The 19256-nt window shown below is 38.5% G+C and overlaps 1 protein-coding gene across 1 annotated transcript in view; it reads right to left on the bottom strand.

The window, feature by feature from the left end:
- Nucleotides 1–19256, bottom strand: part of LOC150086804 (endosome/lysosome-associated apoptosis and autophagy regulator family member 2-like) — a 329438-nt gene that overhangs the window by 283872 nt on the left and 26310 nt on the right. Inside the window, exons 4-5 of the mRNA XM_090372273.1 lie at nt 12008–12155; nt 842–931 (exon numbers count right to left, since the gene is read on the bottom strand). Coding sequence (XP_090228399.1) covers nt 842–931; nt 12008–12155 — 238 coding nt within the window. The remainder of the gene's footprint in view (nt 1–841; nt 932–12007; nt 12156–19256) is intronic.

The following is a 19256-nucleotide window of genomic DNA, read 5'->3' on the forward strand; positions in this document are numbered from 1 at the left end:
GTGAACTTTTATTATTATTTTATTAGTAGTAGAAGCAGTAGCAATGATGCAAGAAAGCAATGTTATACAGCATCAACCAAAAAAAAAAAAACTTTGAATATCATGTGTTTATCACCTCTAATAGTTTGTCTAGTTCTTCCTTCAATTTATTCAAACTACCCATTTCAACAATATCAGATATGAGTTTGTTCCAATAATCAAATCCCTACTAGCTGAAGGCAAACTTCTCATCTGTCCTACCACCATCCTACCTCAATTTGAATTTATATTTCTTCATGTGTGTAGTCTGAGCAAGAGGAAGAATTGCACATTAAGTGGAATAACACAACAAGGAACAATTCTTCAGACACATTAAGGGCAACAGATTTACATGTTATCTCATTTCTGAACCTGGCCAATAGATGGAACTACACTTGGCATAATTTTTTTTTTGTTTACATCATCCCAGAACCCTTTACTTTGAGTTAATTAAAGTACAGACATCTTTGTTTTAAACCACTGAAAATATACAAAACTGCCTTATATATATCCATTGTTAATTAGGTAGTTTGTCTCTCAAAAATTTAAAAACATTTTTTGATTGGCTTACAGAGTAGTGTCATTCTTCCCTAAAATTAATGAATATTATGCTCAAAAAGGGGAAAAGTAAGATTCTGAAACACTCATAAGTTATGAATTTATGCTAAAAAAAAGCTAAATATGTGTTTTCATTATTTGGTTATTAAAATTTTTTTACTTCCAATATATTGCCAAAGTTATTTAATGTCTTAGAAATGGCTTTTTTTATTTATTTAAGTCTAGTGTCTAACTGGACTAACTAAAATGATTATAATCCACTTACTGTCACTATCTTCCATTTTCCTTCTTCTGTTGTTTGAGGCCATTTAAATTTCTTTGCCTCCTCAATAGTCTGACACTGGTCATTTTGAGCCTATCAAAAATTGACAGATATTTTATATATAATAATGTGTCTGTAACAGCAATAACTAAGAGACAATATTTAAAAATACATTATAGCTGTATCACAGCTATAATGTATTTAGCCTGTAATACAGTTCAAAAACAGAGCAATACAAACTGCTCTTTTTTATTTTATTTTATTTTTTGAATGGTCAATAATATTTAAAAGAGCATTATGGCATATCATAGATATGAATTGTATTTTAGCCTGTAATACAATTAAATATATAATCTGGAATTCTAATTCAATATTTGAATTAGAATTCCAGGACTTTTCCATGAAAATTTTTTAGGTTCCTCTAAAATTCTGGATGACGGTTCATAAGCAGAAAATTTTTAACACAAGTATAAACAAAATACAGTAAAACCTCCCTAAGACAACCATCTCACATTCTGACAAAAATCGGTTGTTTTGGCAGGAGGTATTGCTATATTATATTTCTTGAAGTAATTGATTTTTATTTTGGAGATGACAAAAATTGTGTACAGGAACATTTATTTTTTAAATATTATAAGCAATAAGTAAGGAATCAATAAGTTAAATATTGTCAAGAATTACTATTTATTTATGCAACTGCACTTATAACATTAAAAAGTGATTGGAATAATTTAAAGTCATTGATTAAAATAATATTATATTTATAAATTTAACAAAGCCTCATTTCTTAATTTCATTGTTAAAGCCTTTAATCCATCAATGGCTGTTAAATTTTCACTCAATGACATTACTGTTTACTCCTTGTCTCATTATCACTATACTTTTCCTCTTGTCTACTACAATCTAGTTATATATCTTGGCAGTTGAAAAGTTTTTCTTCCAATTTTCAAGATCATCATCACATGTCAATACATTGTTCTCAAAAGTTAAATTTACTTGAAAATTTGCCACTTCTAGCCACACTAATTCCTTTTCAAAGGATGATATTTCTTGTACATCATTTTCTGTATTTCCCATATTAATTCAAAATTTTCACAGTATCTTTTGAAACTGCTTGCAACCCCAGGGACTCACATCTGATGAGTATGGGCTTGACAAACTCAGGGTCCTGAGCTGGTTATCATCATTCTTCTCTTTCTTGCTTTCTTGGTGATTCTTATCTCTCTCTCTCTCTCTCTCTCTCTCTCTCTCTCTCTCTCTCTCTCTCTCTCTCTCAGGATTTTTTTTAACGCAGAATTTTTTTTTTTATTTTTGGCTGGTGCAGCATAAGCCTCAGGCTTCCTTGAACCATATGGCTAATAATAATAACCTCTTTGATGTGTTCAACAACATCAGAGAGGTTAATTTGCTTTATCAGTTGTTCTGCAGAGTCCATTTTCACTATTAATGTTGTCAGATACACACAATTATGACCAAGTACTGGCCACACGCATAGTTTTGGTGCTCCGTTATTTGTTGTGCCGTTTATTGGTTTCAAGTGTCACAGTTTCATTTATTTTGTGTCCATCAAGTTCCTCTTTTCAAGATGTGTCCATGGACATCAACTTCGTGAAGATCGGCCAAGGTAATCGAAAGTTATGAAAATTTTTATTAGCGTTGATCTCGCCGGGTCACAACGTGATTTTGCATTGCATATTGTTATATTGCCAATTTTGTTAAAGTGAATAGTACAACAAATAATTCCTAAATATTGATGATAGTAATTATCGGGAACAGTAATTGAACAGTTCTACAACCACATGTAACTTTCATAATGAATTTTGGATATTTTGCTAGTTTTCCTTGTTTGACTTTAGTATGCTGGTTAATAAACAAAGGCCTTTGTTCTCAATTTACGCCACGCGGTCAAGCCCTGATTGGTCAAGCCCTGTTTGAGTGACCGTTGCGTGAGTTGGTAGCTACGTACCTCAAGACATCTATATCCAGAATATTTATTGGTACTAAATTTATTAGATTTAAAATATGAATAGAAGTTATTAATTTAATTACATTTAAGATATTGAGAACATGTATATATATATATATATATATAATAATATGCGCAGTGCCGCGCTCCCAATGGCTCCCCAGGACGAACAATAAACCAAGCTCGTCATCCAGTATTCTTCATATCTAGGGGTTAAGACTTCCCCCCCTCCCACTCGCAAGACTCTGAACTAAACACTGCACCCCAGCAGCAAAGAAACTGCCCCTCAGACCCTTTCATCCCGCAGATTTCATCCTGCTGCAAAAAATTATTTTGGCACCATTATCCAATTCTGGGTATGGGAACACAAGACCTGGAGGAGATGCCAGACAGTCAACAAGGCCAGCCAGAGGGTTCCCAGACATCTACCGACAAGCGAGCGGTGAAACCCAGCCTGGACAAACCAGAAGAACAAGACGAAACCAGACAAGACACCACCTGCAAGAGGAGAAACAAGAGGTACAATATTGAAAAACCAGACCGGGAAATGAGGAGCAATAGTGAAGCAAGAGATCGACAGGAGCCAAGCAAAAACACAGAAGAGCAAAAACAAGGGGAAAAAATCTCCCCCCCGGATCTCCCATTGCCACAGGGAACAGTCCTTGAGCAAGTGCTCACCCTGCGAGCCACTCTAGAAAATATAATGAGAGATAACAGTAGCAGAATTTCTTCAACCTTAAGAGCAGACATAGTCCTTCAATGGACTAAATTAGAAACAATCCTCCTGCAAACAAATGTGGAGCACCAGAGGGCGCTTGCAGCTCTAGAAGCATATAAAGATGCTGATGGTGGCAAACAAATGCTACAGCGCGCCCCATCATATGCCCAAGCGCTGAGGCATACCCCAAGTGAGAGGGAAAAAACCAGTGAATTACAAGTGCCAAAGAAGAAAGTACTCACAAAAACTCCAAATATAGTGATACTGAGACCTACCGGGGACAGCAACCAATCAAGTGAGCAAATCAAACAAAAAGTCATAGATAATATGAAGGAAGACTTTCAAAACACCAGGATAAAGTCTATCCGCAAAACCAGGAACCCAGGGATCGTGATTGAGACTGAGAGCGAGAAGGAGATAGAAGAAATAAAAGCAAATGAGAAAATAACCACATTAGGGCTAAAGGCAGAATTACCGAAAAAGAAAGGCCCAACTATACTAATATTTGATGTAGAGTATGACATGGATCCGCAGCAATTAACCAACGAGATTTATAGAAAGAACTTACAGAGCCACTTCCCAGAGTTGGAACCCTCTGAGCTGATTTTTCCAAAGTTCAAAATAAAAGCAAAGAACGGGATGGGAGTAAATTGGACGGTGGAACTGGCGCCATCTGCTTGGCAAATCTTAAGCACCCAAAACAGAATATATATAGAATGGAGCAGCCTGAGATACAGGGAACATATATCCATACCCAAGTGCTTTCGCTGCTGCAGATATGGCCACACCACTCATACTTGCACACAAAGAGAGCCGACCTGCGGCCACTGCTCTGGCAAAGGGCATGAGTACAATACCTGCCCCAACAAAACCGACGCACCAACCTGCGCAAACTGTAAGAGTCTGAAACTGGAGCACTCACACTCCATCCGCGATACTGGGTGTCCGACATACCAAAAAATCAAGAGTTCCTACCAACAGAGAATAGATTATGGCCACACACCATAAACAATTCAACTCCAGCGTTCTCACATTCCACCAGCTCAATGCACAGCGTGCCAGAGCGGTGGCGGAGCAAGTCCGACTAAAAGCTGACGATGAAAATGCTGACATCCTCATAATATTGGAACCGTACACGCACCAAAAGCAAGTACGGGGGTATCCTATTAAATACAAAATTGTGCAGTACACAGATGAAACCCCATGGGCAACTGTGATAATCAGGAACCCCTATATCACGGTCACAAAAATCCCACAATTCTGCACACCATGGGCAGCATGTGCCCACCTTGTCACCTCTCTGGGAAGTCTTTATGTGGTTGCTCTATACTGCAGGCCAGGGGCAGAAATCGACTATGCGATAACATACCTGGAGAATCTTCAAACTGCACTAAGCGGACACAAGATAATAGTGGGGGCAGACGTCAACTGCAGATCCCCCCTCTGGCACAGTACCACGCCTGAAAGAAGAGGCTCAACAAATGGGCAAAGGCTCGAGGAGCACCTGGCCAACTCCATATTTGTTGTTAAAAACCAACCCTTCTGCCTCCCGACCTTCTGCAACACCTTATGGGAAGCAGAGATTGACATAACATTAGCCACAAGAAACATAGACACCCACATCACAAATTGGACGGTTAGAAATGCCTGGACGACCTCGGACCATCGTACAATAACCTTCACATTAGAAAGGAACTTGACAAGAACAGCTGCCGACAGGCACACGCTAAATAGATTCGCCCTAAGCAAGGCAAACTGGGACACCTTCCGAGAGACTCTACGCACAGCAGGCCAGCAATACCTACACACACTGAGGGAGCAGGAATGCGGGAGCGAAAACCCGGAACGACTCCAGAAAGATTTAACAAAAATAATAACAGAAGCAGCAGAGAAAGCCATGAAGAGAAGAATCCCCATTGCAGGGGCCACGCCCTGGTGGACTCCAGAGCTCACACGAATGAGGAAAATAGTTCAACACAGAAGGAAACAATTTCAGAGGGCTAGGAGGAATTGGCCGCAACAAGAAGTCACTGAACTCAGGAACCAATATAGAATCGCTAGAAATTGTTATACTGAACAGATAAAGAAAAATAAAAGAGAATCATGGGAGAGGTTGGTACAAGGGTCAGGAAACAGCAACCCCTGGGGGGTGGTATACAAAATTACCACTCACAAACTCCCCAGGGGGGAAGTCGTGACAGCCACCAAAACAGCACAAGGAAATTTAACCATAACCTGGGAGGAGTCGATTGGGAACATCCTGGACAACATCCTTCAGGAGCTGCCAACAACACTAACAGATGAGCAGCAGGCTATCTGCCAAGCAAACAATTCCTATAATAATGACCAAATAGAAACCCCCTTCACCTTAGAAGAAATTCAGGATGCAGCAAGCCGCGCGAAAAATAAGAAATGCCCTGGATTGGACCTAATTGAACCGGAGATGGCAAAAGAAGCAACGGAACATATACCTGAATTACTGCTAAAACTATTCAATTGCTGCCTGGAAGCAGGTAAATTTCCACTACAGTGGAAAAAAGCAAATTTAAAACTGATCCTAAAAAACCCAACAAAGCCACCAGAGACACCTAGTTCCTACAGACCCATAGCCCTGCTACCAACCCTCAGTAAAATATTCGAACGGCTGCTACATACAAGAATCACAAGGCATTATGATGAAGCAAATCCTAACATGACAAAGCAATACGGATTTACTCCTGGCAAATCCACTATCGAAGCAATACAGAACCTCCTCTCTAGAGTCGCCCATTGTAAAAGGAAATACTTCCTCGTCATCGCAGTGGATTTCGCTGGGGCGTTCGACACCCTCTGGTGGCCGAGCGTCTTGGCGAGACTCAGAGCTGCCAACCTTCCATTGAATCTTTATTATTGCATGAAGGATTACCTGGCTGATAGAGCAGTGCAAGTTACCACACCATATAAATGCCTCAGTCGCCCAGTCCACAGGGGCTGCCCCCAGGGTTCTGTCCTGGGGCCGCTCCTGTGGAACTTTGTCCTGGACGAATTCCTCGCCATGGATCTGGGTGGTGTGGAGGCCCAGGCCTATGCAGATGACTTGATCTTGACCATCGAGGCTGACAGCAGATCCTCCTTAGAAATCCAAGCAAATGATGCCCTGCAAAAGCTGCTAGATTGGACGAAGCTACACTTGCTCAAACTAGCACCCGACAAGACAAATTCGGTGCTGCTAAAAGGTACGTTAGACTTAAGGAGACCACCACAAATTAAGATTGAGAACAAAACAGTTAAGCTGTGCGAACAGATTAAATACCTAGGAATAATCTTGGACAGAAAATTAAATTTCAAACCACACCTAGAATATATTAAACAAAAGATAAGAAGATACGCGGCCCTCTTCGCTAGAGTCACTCGCAGGGACTGGGGACTCAGACGTACTACCCTGTCTTTGTACTACAATGCTATCTTCATCCCTGCCATCACATATGGCTCCCCTGTCTGGTACGCGAGGGCGGCACTAGAAGTGAATAAACGGATCCTCGAAACCATTCAGAGGACCATCCTCCTTACCATGTCGAGAGCAACTAGAACAACTAGCACGGCTGCCCTCCAAGTCCTAGTAGGAGTTCTACCCCTGGATCTCGAAGCTACCCGCTGTGGTCTGCTCTACCATCTTGCCAGAAACACATCGGCTACGATGTATGACCTCACCACTGACATCACTAATGACCGCAACTATGAGAAGAGAAGAATCACCGACCACCTCATCCAGATTTGGCAGAGGAGATGGAGCAACACAGAAAAAGGTGCAGTGACCAGAAGATTCCTCCCCACTGTCACCAAGCTGTACCCTAAGGCGCCAGTGTGGTTTCACCCTGGTCGAAATACCACCTTTCTCCTTACAGGACACGGCCCGTTTAAAGCTAAACTTCACCAACTTGGTATCATAAATAACGCGGACTGTCCCTGTGGCAACCCGGAGTCCTGGAGACACTTAATGTTTGAGTGCGATTTGTATGACGACCTGCGACTACAGCTAATAACGTCAATCCAATATATCCCAGACAACCAAGAACCCAGACTGCTAGACACTCAAGAGGACTACAAGGCACTCAGTCAATATGCCCAGGATCTATTTTCTAGAAGGAAAACAATGATAGAAATATACCAAAGGCAACCCAACTAGGAAGAATGCAGGAGGTCAAACAAGTAATAAAAAAAAAAAAAAAAAAAAAAAACACAAGCAATAAACTCACCATACCACAGAAAGACAAGACTTGAGGATGATTTGAATGGCCTACTATCGACCCAAAACTGCACTCCCTTGTGCGGTTTTTTTTTTTTTTTTTTTTTTTTTTTTTTCCGGGGAGCGGGAGGGGAGGGGGTATTTGCTCTTCTCCTCTCCTCGCCTCCCCATATTTTCACTCTGGTGGGGCATGGGCATGCCCCACTGAAAATGTGGGGTCACCTCTCTATCCGACCCCTCTTCTTCCTATTTCATCCCCCCAGTCTTCACCCTCCCCTCCCAACACTTTCTCTTTGACAGCGACTGCCCCACATGTCCAAATTTAAATCACATCAAATTTTGCCCGACCTTTTAGGCTCTCTAGAAATAGTTCTTTCAGCGTAAAATCCCACGCAGCGCTTTCTAAATGCAATTTTACTTAAACTGATAACTCCAACTTAGCGATAACTCCAACCTTTATTTTAGGTCCTCGTCACCGAAATCCCAGGAAAGTAAGTGGCAGGACCTGCCAGAGTATAATTAGTCTCTTGGTACACCCGGCCGGCGTCCCCGTCGCTAGGTATGGTAACGCCGGGTCCCACTGGGGGCCCGGCGGCCAACAGGCCGGATGAACAATGGGCACAACAAACTACATACCACATGACCCATACATTATTTTTAAACCTCTGGCATAGACAGGGTACTGTCACTCGATACAAAGAACATACGCGGAGATGGGAGAAATCCCCGGAGCCGTCAGACCCTCAACATACCTATACCTATACCTACCTATACCTATTAATGTTGTCACCTTTCACCTTCTTCCCACAAATATATCTGCGAGACAAATCCAGGAACTGGTGGACACCAAGCATGCATACTACTTTTCTAATCACAGGACATGGTAGTCTCAACTCCAAACTCCACAAATTAGGCCTAACTCTCTCCCCCCTTTGTCAATGCGGCGAAGAAGAAACAGTGAAACACCTCATACTTGACTGTTACCTCTACACAGATCTGAGACATCCCCTGCTATTGGGGACTAACGTAACTAACGCTGGAGAATTCCCACAACTGATAGCTGGGGCAGAATCGCTCAAACTTCTTTCAGCTTTTGCAGGAAAATTATTCAGGCGAAGGGCGGCCCTCCAGCAGGAAGCACAGAGAGACAGTAGGTAAATGGGAAAATGAAAAGAAGGAATGAAGTGGAAGGGACTCAACAGAACAAGAAAATAGGAAGTAACGCAGAACGGAAGCACAATTATACTGAACTGAATAAGAAGCAAAAGTAAGGACTCAAGAACAAGACATCCCACAGCTTAGGAGCAGCGGAGCACACATAATTGTGATGTAGCTTCCTTGAAATTAGTGACTAACACTGAACATGCCCTAAAGAACTGGGTCGATGTCATAGGCCACATAGTGTCTTCAGTATGTGCGTTTTTTTTTTTTTTTTTTTTATTTATTAGTGAGGACCCTACCTTCATAGGACAGGACCGAGATCTACGAGAAGCTGAGCAATCGAGAATTTCACTTGGTTATAGCCCTACAGGACTGGGTCGAAGCCACTGGCAATAATCATGTTTCCCGTTAACTACCCTGCCACACTGGCTTGTCCGTCCTTCTACTCGCAAAACACACAATGAACTCATCTCCACACACTCTAGGACAGGATTGAGCCCTGCAAGAATGTGTGTCTTGAATGCGGTGCTTCCCCTCAAGATGAAATTAAACCCTGTAGGACGAGCAAAGATAACTGTGAACTGTATAGCTATGATAATTATAAGATATTCTTAACTACCTTAGAACTGTTAAGTTGCTGTTGCGGTAGCGCTGTGGTTAAGGACACTGGTTGTGTCTTCGGCCGTAGTGTTGTTGCGACAGTGGCTGTTTTGCCAAGTATTTATATTGTCAACTGTAAAATTGTAGTAATTACTAACTTAGAAGTGTTCACTTTTGTTCAGGTTTGCTGTGGCTCCGGGGGTGCCGCGGTTGTGGTGCACTGGTTTGTGTCTGTCGCCGCGGCTCCGTCGTGGCTGCCGCAGGTGCATGGAATTGATTGTTACGCTGTGCCCTCTTCTGGCAGGATGGGCCCCTACAAAGGCCAATATTTGGTATAGATCATTGGACAACCTAAACATTGAACATGCTAAACTCACTAGAAACACCCACTACTTTACTGCTCCCCTTAACTAAATCTAAATTCATCCACACGCTATGCTTTAATCTCCTGACGAAACTTAACTTATTTTAAATTATTACCATATTGTATGTAAAACACACTAGAAACATTCACTCCATTAATTGATCCCCACTCAACTAAACCAACTCTATCCACACTTGATGATTTACTCTTTTATTGCTATATTTATCTCTATTTTAATATTATTGTATAAACATATAGAGGTTCAAGAACCTCCTTTTGTGATAACCAGACTCCCTGGAGCGCCTCCACGTGGCTAGGGACGGGAGTCAGGACGCAAGATATATCTGTTCTTGCCTCCTGGCTGCAAAGTCTCCAGGTGCCGGCATACAACACTCAACAAAACAAACACTCAAACAAAAACCTCCCCATACACACACTCGCCGGCTTAAAAAACCTACAAGAATCATTGCGGCAATAGGGGAAACCCTGGAGGCTGCAGTAAACAAAAATACTTTGAATATTAATGTTGTCAGAATCTATTTCCTATAATGCAGTTTACTCATTTGAATGGTACCTTGGTCCAAAGACTGTAGGGCACGCAAAGTATTAGTCAGTATAAATGCAACTGAGCAATTGACCATACAAAAGTTATTTGATGGCATGGTGCATTATCTAAGAAAACTAACACTCTTAATTTCCCTTTTTCTTAATCTCATTAAAGTTTTCTAGCCACTGAGAAAAAATTTTACTACTCACCCAAGCATTTTTATTTGCATGGCATTCAGCGCAGAGTTTGGGCATGTTTATTTTTTTGAAGCAGCATGGTCTTAGTGCACTGTTTTTAATCAATGGTCTTTCTTTTTTGCCTAGTGTATTTGTACACAACAAAATTGTGAGTCTGTTTCACTTTCTCAAAACCATGCATTAAGACCCTTTTAAAGCCAATGATTTTGTGGATAAAGTGTGGTAATTTCAATGGTGCAATTTCATTTACACTGAAAATGTCTTTTGGTTAATATCGCTCAGTCAAACCTGTTAAACTTGAAACCCAGTCCTCAATTGCATCTTTATTATTGGACACACTTTCCCCACAAATAGATTTGAACACAATATTATTTCAATTACAAAACTTTCAAGACACCCATCACTAGCTGTAAAATTATCAATGTTTAGTATAATAGCAAAACACTTTCTTACTTTCTCACTTTGTTTTCCATTTCAATATTTATCAGCAAATTTCTCACACAGGCACCATCGAACCACAAGCGAGTTAAATCGCTGATTTCTTTAAAAGTTTGATGAGTCCCTCGGAGATTTATGTTGGCATTGTCAAACCATTTCTTCTTTATTGCCTTCTTATTTTTTAAAATTACCTGGATCTAAGGCTTGCCACAGTGGTATTTTTCACTCAATCTTCTAGGACATTCCACTTTCAGTGTCTTCTATCACTTTGATTTTTGTCTGTAACCATAATGCATTCACCTTCTTGTTTGTTGACATCTGATGTTTGCTAACCTAGGGCTTAGCCAAAACTGACACAAGTGAGCTAGTGAAGGGCACATGTAATTGCAGTGTAAAAAACGTGAGATTTTATCTTCCATCTGTAAATTGCAAAGTGACATTTTTGTAAACTGCAGCCATCTATAGAATAAACTGAAATGTGCTGTACTGTACATGTACTACTATACTTGTTTTTATTTTATTTCATTTTTTAACTGAAATTAAGAATGTTTCCCAGCAATTTTGGCCCCATGTGAATCAGATCATTATCACCATGTTGAAGGGTAATATGGCATTATATACTATATAAACACTGTTTTTTTTTTTTTTTTTTTTTGAATATACACAACTGCTTTTCTTAGAAAACTTTTAATAGATTGCCAGTACCTATTTTGTATCACTGTTTTGCAATACCACCAATAGCCCCATGATACAGTGTGTAGTTTTACACAGCACTGTGTAAAAGTAATAATAATAGTAAAAGTAAATATAAAAGTAATAATAAAAGTAATAATGAAAGTAACTATATATGAAATAACTAATAATGAAAGTAAGTTGGATTAGTTTTATACAGCACTGCATAAAAGTAATCCAAATCTTCTGTACAATTCCTTAATTCAATTAAAAATGCATACCTCAAAATTAAAGATTATGGCATCATCTGTGTATTGATAAGTATATGAAACAGCACCATTTTTCACCAATTTTACTGAATAGGAAAGAGTAGATGCACACGGTCCTCCATGTGAAGCCACATAATGTCCCTTGGCTTTCCAAGAATAACTGAGCAAAAATTCAGATATTAGAATAATATGAATAAAAATATTTAATAAAAATAACTAAACTGCTGTAATATAAATTTTTAATAATTAATAATAACTGAACCTGAAGTAACTGATTTATCTAAGTATCATATGCCCTAGATAAAAGATGCACACAATTTTTTTTAAAGCATCTTCATTTATAGAATGATGTGCAGTTGTAACTTTTTTGTCAACAAGGATGCAGAACACTTTCAGACACAAGTGCCTTGATCTGCATTACCAATCAGATGTAGGATATGCAAAATCTGATTCCACTGAACATGAAAAAATTCATTTCTTGTGCTGGAAAATCATATGATAATGGATACAAGGGAATGCTGCCAAACTTACTATTGACACAAATGTGTTTTCAAGCTTACTATCAACACAAATGCATTTCCAAACCTACTATCAACACAAATGTGTTTCTGAACTTACTGCTGACTTGACTTCTTGATATATGTTGATATTCCAAATTAAAAATCCTCATATAAGAAAATCAACCCCAGGGGCTCCCATCTGGTGAGTATGGGCTTGGCACACACAGGATCCTAAGCTCGATATCATCATTCTTCTCTTTCTTGATGATTCCCTTCTACTTCTGACTCTCTCTCTCTCTCTCTCTCTCTCTCTCTCTCTCTCTCTCTCTCTCTCTCTCTCTCTCTCGGGGTAATTGAAATTTTTTTTTTTTTGGCTGGTGCATAATAATAATAATAATAATAAGCCAGAGCTTTTAATGTATATGCATTATCCAATTGCAATGGACACATTTTTAGGAATTTTAATTCCTGAAATAGTAAATGGATAAATGTACTTGCTTTTTTATTCTTCAAGAACTATAAAAACTTAACTGTTTTTCATATAACGTGAAAGGTATGTTTTATGTTAGTTTTTTTTTAAGTACAAAATGCTTTTAACCAAGGAAAAGGCAGCTGTGGCCTGTTTATAACAAGCATGGCCAAATGGCACCTAATAGATGCCCAAATTTGTTTTTGATTTCTGAAAAACATTTTTGGTTTTCTGAATTCTGTTTGAGGTTCATTTTGTTTTTACACTAATGTTTGATCTTTTACTAATGGTCTGCAATACTTATTAACTATCATTTTTTATTTTTTAACGAAAAATTTAAAAATGTGTTTTTTTACATAAAACAGACTCTTGATGTTACGGACTTCAATTTTAAGAATTTTGGATTTAATAAATGAAAAAAATTTTACCGGCATCAAAGTCCACTATGGTAAATTATCATGTATCAACCAATAAAATCAATTCAAATAGAAGTATTTTTTTTTATTGTATAACTTTAGTGTTTCCAACATGTACAAAAATTGTGTTCACAGGCTAGCCACTAGATAATCTGCAAGACTGAACCTATTGATAACTCCTCTAGGAGGCATCCAGATCAGCTAGTTTAATCTAGCTTCCTATACTCTTCCCCTTCTATTCTGCTAATCACTCGTGTACACAAAGCACTCATCATTCAAATTTTATTCAAATCTCATTCAAATCTCTCATTGCTTATGTCTGAATAATATATTTCCAATAACCCTAATACGTCCAAATTTGTTGATTGTTGCTTTCTCCTGCTGCCTCTCTAACATGTTACTATATTTATGACTTTTAAGTCATAAATAAATCCAAAAAATTCTGCTGCTAAGTGACCAATCCACAAGTTCCAGTGAATATCTGGAAAGTTAATATAATCCATTATAAGACATGCTGATTTACTAGCCTATTTTGCTTGTCTCTGTACAATAGAAGCTCTCTTATATGGGGTGGATGGGATTTATCCAGTTATATTAAAAGAGGCGGCAAAGCAACTAAGCAAACCCTTAGCCATAATTATGATGTTTGTTATTTGGTTTTTAGGAGCATTAGCAACTAAGGCCATGTTGCCCTGGGGGCTCACATCTGGTGAGTATGGGCTTGGCACACCCAGGGTCCTGAGCTGGATATCATCATTCTTCTCTTTCTTGGTGATTCCCTTTTACTTTTCTCTCTCTATCTCTCTCTTAGGGTAACTTAGGAATTTTTTTTTTTTTTTTTTTTTTGTTTTGGCTGGTGCTGCATAAGCCTCAGGCTTCCATGCACCATATAGCTAATGCTAATAATAATAATAATAATAATAATATAAACATCATTAGACCCAGTCTGGTTGGTTAATAGGAAAAAGTCGGTCAAAGTGGAGAATTATAAAAAAAAGTATACATCATAAGAAATTTAATAATCATGCTTAATAATTTTATTTTCATTTAAAGCATATACATTTACATGAAATCAGTAATTTGCATCTGTTCATATTATGAAATGTGTCATTTTGCGACATAGCTTCTCCAAATTTTTATAAACATCATATCATTGACTGTTGAATCAGTTGTTTAATATAATATAGTAGTGGCAACTGAAGTTTAACATTGACAAATGCAAAGTACTGCATATGGGTAGAAGTAACCCCAGAGAAATGTACCAATCATGTGGTACTACACTTAGGGTGATAGAAATGAAAACGACCTGGGAGTAATTGTGCAGTCAGATATGAAGTTTTCTGAGCAATGCAAACAGGCTGCCAGAGCAGGTCATGGGATATTGTCAATGATATACAGGAATTTTGCTAGTAGGGAAAAGGAGGTGATTATCCCTTTGTATAAGGCAATGGTCAGGCCACGGCTTAAGTACTATGTACAGGTCTGGAGGCCTCATTTTAGGAAGGATGTAGAGTTGCTTGAGGGTGTACAGAGAAGGGAAACAAGATTGGTGAGGAGAACAAAGGGGTCCTCTTACCAAGAGAGGCTTAAGTTCTGCAAATTGCAGCTGCTGAAGACTAGGCACCTGTGAGGTGATCTGATTGAGGTGTATAAGACCTTGAATGGGTTGAGCATGCTGAATTCTGATGGGATTCTTCCACTTGCTCAGATTACGAACCTGAGGGGGCATAAATTCAAATTTAGGGAAGAGAGTTGCCTTTTTATTTGCCTTTAGCCAGTGGGTAACTACCCACTGGCTAAAGGCAAACTACCCACTGGCTATTATTATTATGCACCAGCCAAAAAAAAAAAAATTTCAATTATCCCGAGATTCTGGAACAAATTCAATGGAAGTTGATAGCTTAAATAAATTCAAGAAGAAACTAGACAAACTTTTAGAAGGAATAGATCTGTGAAATTGTTTTTTTTTTTTTTTTTTTTTCTGGCTGATGCTATATAAGCTCATGCACTTTCTTGCATTACATGCCTCTACTACTACTATATAAAGCTATATAACTAGTGTGTTTCTGGCTGCTGAATATGAAAGTTTTGGCCCTGGATTTATTTCATTCTCTTCTACTTATTCTTCATATTTATATCCATCTGTTTCCATTATGGTGTGTATGATTTCTACATTGTCCATAATTTCATTTTCCAACAAATCATCACTGGTCAGTGATGACAAATATTATTGAATCAATTGTTGTATCTCTTCTTGCTATAAATCTTTGGAGCCTTAAATTTAACTATGAATAAATTAATAAAACTATATTCTTTGTTATATTCTTGTAACTCAGGATTTTCATTAGTGTTATCAAACTCTAGTAAAAATTTTTTCCAAAATTTAGTAAATATTGAACTTGGGAATTTGTTCCATGCTAATGCCATATTGTAAACACACTGTTGATATTGATGACTTTTAAGGATTCTATAAGACCTATATTCACATTTTGCATTTTTTTCTGAAACTGAACTTCAAAACTTTCACCTATATCATCTCTTTAGACACTCTAGAGATGCTTGATCCATATCCTGGTGTAAGGACATTACATTTGGTGGTAAAAACATGGCGTTTATGTCCTTTCTTTCAGTTCCTTAGAGAAGGGGAGATAAAACAGAGTATTATCTAGAAAAAGACTAGACTACTAAATTTTCTCCAAAATTTAGTAAATATTGAACTTGGGAATTTGTTCCATGCTAGTGCCATATTGTAAGCACACTGTTGATATTGATGATGATGACGATGATGTTGATATTGATTGAGCAAAAAAACAATTTCACACATCTATTCCTTCTAAAAGTTTGTCCAGTTTCTTCTTGAATTCATTTAAGCTATCAACTTCCACAACAACAGATGGAAGTTTGCTCCAGAATCAACTACCCACTGGCTAAAGGCATCAATATCAACAGTGTGTTTACAATATGGCACTAGCATGGAACAAATTCCCAAGTTCAATATTTACTAAATTTTGGAGAAAATTTAAAGCAGCCATAACGTATTATCTAATATTCATAATTTTGGTTTTTTTTAATTAGGAGCAAGAACTTAATAAACCTTATGAAACAAAATAAATGCAAAATCATTTTAGTTTTTTTTTTTTTTTTTTGAAATCTTTTATAGTTGACTCACCCATGCTCAATTCAACAATAGTGTTTTCTTAGAGACTTACATTTATAAAGTTTTTCCAGAGAATCCAACTTAGAAATTGAAGAAATAATTAGCACTTAAATTTGCATGCAATATTTATTTAAATCACATACTGTAATATAATTACCATCAGGGGTAATTTGTTATTTTGGTTTTCAGGAGCATTAGCAACTAAGGCCATATTGCTCCGGGAATATGTGGTGGTCATTCCCTGACCTTTCTGCATCCTCCGTATTCGGTGGTCACGGGCTCGAACCCCGGTCTAATCAAGAAGTGTGTGCTACACACTGTGGCTCTTGCCCACCTGGCTACGGAGGCGCCTAAGTGGGAAGCATTCAAGGAATTAATCATGGATGCTACTAAAAGTTTCATACCTATTAAGAAATATTGTTCAACGTTTAGGCCTAAATGGTTATCAAATGAACTAATGAGACTCGCGACAGAGAAGAAAAATGCATGGGATGCATATAAATTATCAAGTGACTCAGAAGCCTATGGCAGATATAAACTAGTCTGTAATCAGGTCACAAAGGAGGTTAGGCAGGCGAAGGCAGATTACGAGAAATCTTTGGCAAAAGATGCTAAGAAAAACAGAAAGGATTTCTTTACTTATATAAACGCTAAAAGGAAGGGGATGAATCTGATTGGTCCACTTGAAATCGATGATCCTGCTCAGATAGCAAACAAACTGAATGAGTATTTTGCATTGACATTCACACATGAGGAGTTATTAAGGTTTGAAAATGGCAGAAGGTTATTAAATTGTAGCAGGGTGCTTAATGATTTTGTAATAACTGAGAGCAAAGTGGAGGAGAAATTGTTGAAGTTAAACATAAGAAAGGCATCTGGGGTGGATGGGATCTATCCAGTTATATTAAAGGAGGCGGCAAAGCAACTAAGCAAACCCTTAGCCATAATTATGAGAGCTTCCTTGGACTCAGGGGTGGTACCCATAGACTGGAGATGTGCAAATGTATCCCCAATTCACAAAGGGGGATCGAAGGGTGACACGAGTAATTACAGACCAGTTAGTTTAACTTCTGTTCCGGGTAAAATAATGGAGTCACTGGTAAAAGATGAATTGCAGGATCATCTAGACAAGACTGCAGCAATAATTAAGACACAGCATGGGTTTGTTAAGGGAAAGTCTTGTCTGACAAATTTGATAGGATATTATGATGTGGTTACAAAGGAACTGGATGCAAAAAATAATTTTGATATCATATATTTGGATTTCAGGAAAGCTTTTGACACTGTTGCGCATGGAAGACTATTGTACAAATTGGAGCAGAATGGTATTAAGGGCAAGTTGCTACAATGGATAAAAGGATGGTTGAGTGGGAGAAGACAGAGGATGGTAATTAATGGGTGCTGCTCTTCGTGGACTAATGTTATTAGTGAAGTCGCACAGGGTTCGGTGTTGGGTCCTCTGTTGTTTTGTATATTTGTCAATGATATTGATGAAGGTATATCAGGCTTAGTGTCGAAGTTTGCAGATGATACAAAGGTTGGTAGGGTTGTTAATGACAGTAATGGCAGTGTGCAACAGGACCTAGATAATTTGGGCAGATGGGCTAAGAAGTGGCAACTGAAGTTTAACCTTGACAAATGCAAAGTACTGCATATGGGTAGAAGTAACCCCGAGAAATGTACCAACCGTGTGGTACTACACTTAAGGTGGTAGAAAATGAAAAAGACTTGGGAGTAATTGTGCAGTCAGATATGAAGTTTTCTGAGCAATGCAGACAGGCTGCCAGGGCAGGTCATGGGGTTTTGTCAATGATATATAGGAATTTTGCTAGCAGGGAGAAGGAGGTGATTGTCCCTCTGTATAAGGCAATGGTCAGACCACGCCTTGAGTACTGTGTACAGGTCTGGATGCCTCATTTTAGGAAGGATGTAGATTTACTTTAGCGTGTACAGAGAAGGGCAACAAGATTGGTGAAGGGAATGAAGGGATTCTTTTAACAAGAGAGGCTTAAGTTCTGCAAATTGCAGTGGCTGGAGACTAGGCACCTGTGCGGTGATCTGATTGAGGTGTATAAAGCCTTGAATGGGTTGAGAATGCTGAATTCTGATGGGATCCTTCCACTTGTTCAGATTACAAACCTAAGGGGACATAAATTAAAATTAAGAAAAGACAGATGTAGAATAGATGTGCGGAAATTTGCCTTTAACCAGCAGGTGGTTAATTGCTGGAACAAACTTCCATCTGTCATTGTGGAAGTTGATAGGTTAAATAAATTTAAGGAGGAATTGGACAGGCATTTGGAGGGAATGGTGTGATTTTTTTTGATTTTTTTTTGGCTTATGCTCCATAAGCTCATACACTTGCTTTCTTGCATCACATGCCACTACTACTACAAACAAATAATTTTAATGGTGCAAACACTGTTAGGAACAAACACACAACTAACCTCTGATGAAGCATACAGCTCAATAGGCAAGCATGGTGTACTGCACAAAGCCTACTAGTTACAAGCATACTGGACCACTGCAGCGTACCACAGGCATGACACACTATTTTTTTAAAGAGGGAAAGGAGAGTGTCACTTAATTCAGTGAGCAGTTAAAAAGGCTTCTACTATACGTTAATTATACTTGTCACAGTCATTTAGCCTACAGCAGGCTCCCACTGTCATTTCTGTTTTTCCAGTGCTTATGTCACACCAAACTGATTGAACATTAC

The sequence above is a fragment of the Mastigoproctus giganteus genome, chromosome 4 (assembly GCF_048544385.1).
Source record: "Mastigoproctus giganteus isolate SK-2022 chromosome 4, ASM4854438v1, whole genome shotgun sequence".
Classification (NCBI taxonomy): domain Eukaryota; kingdom Metazoa; phylum Arthropoda; class Arachnida; order Uropygi; family Thelyphonidae; genus Mastigoproctus; species Mastigoproctus giganteus.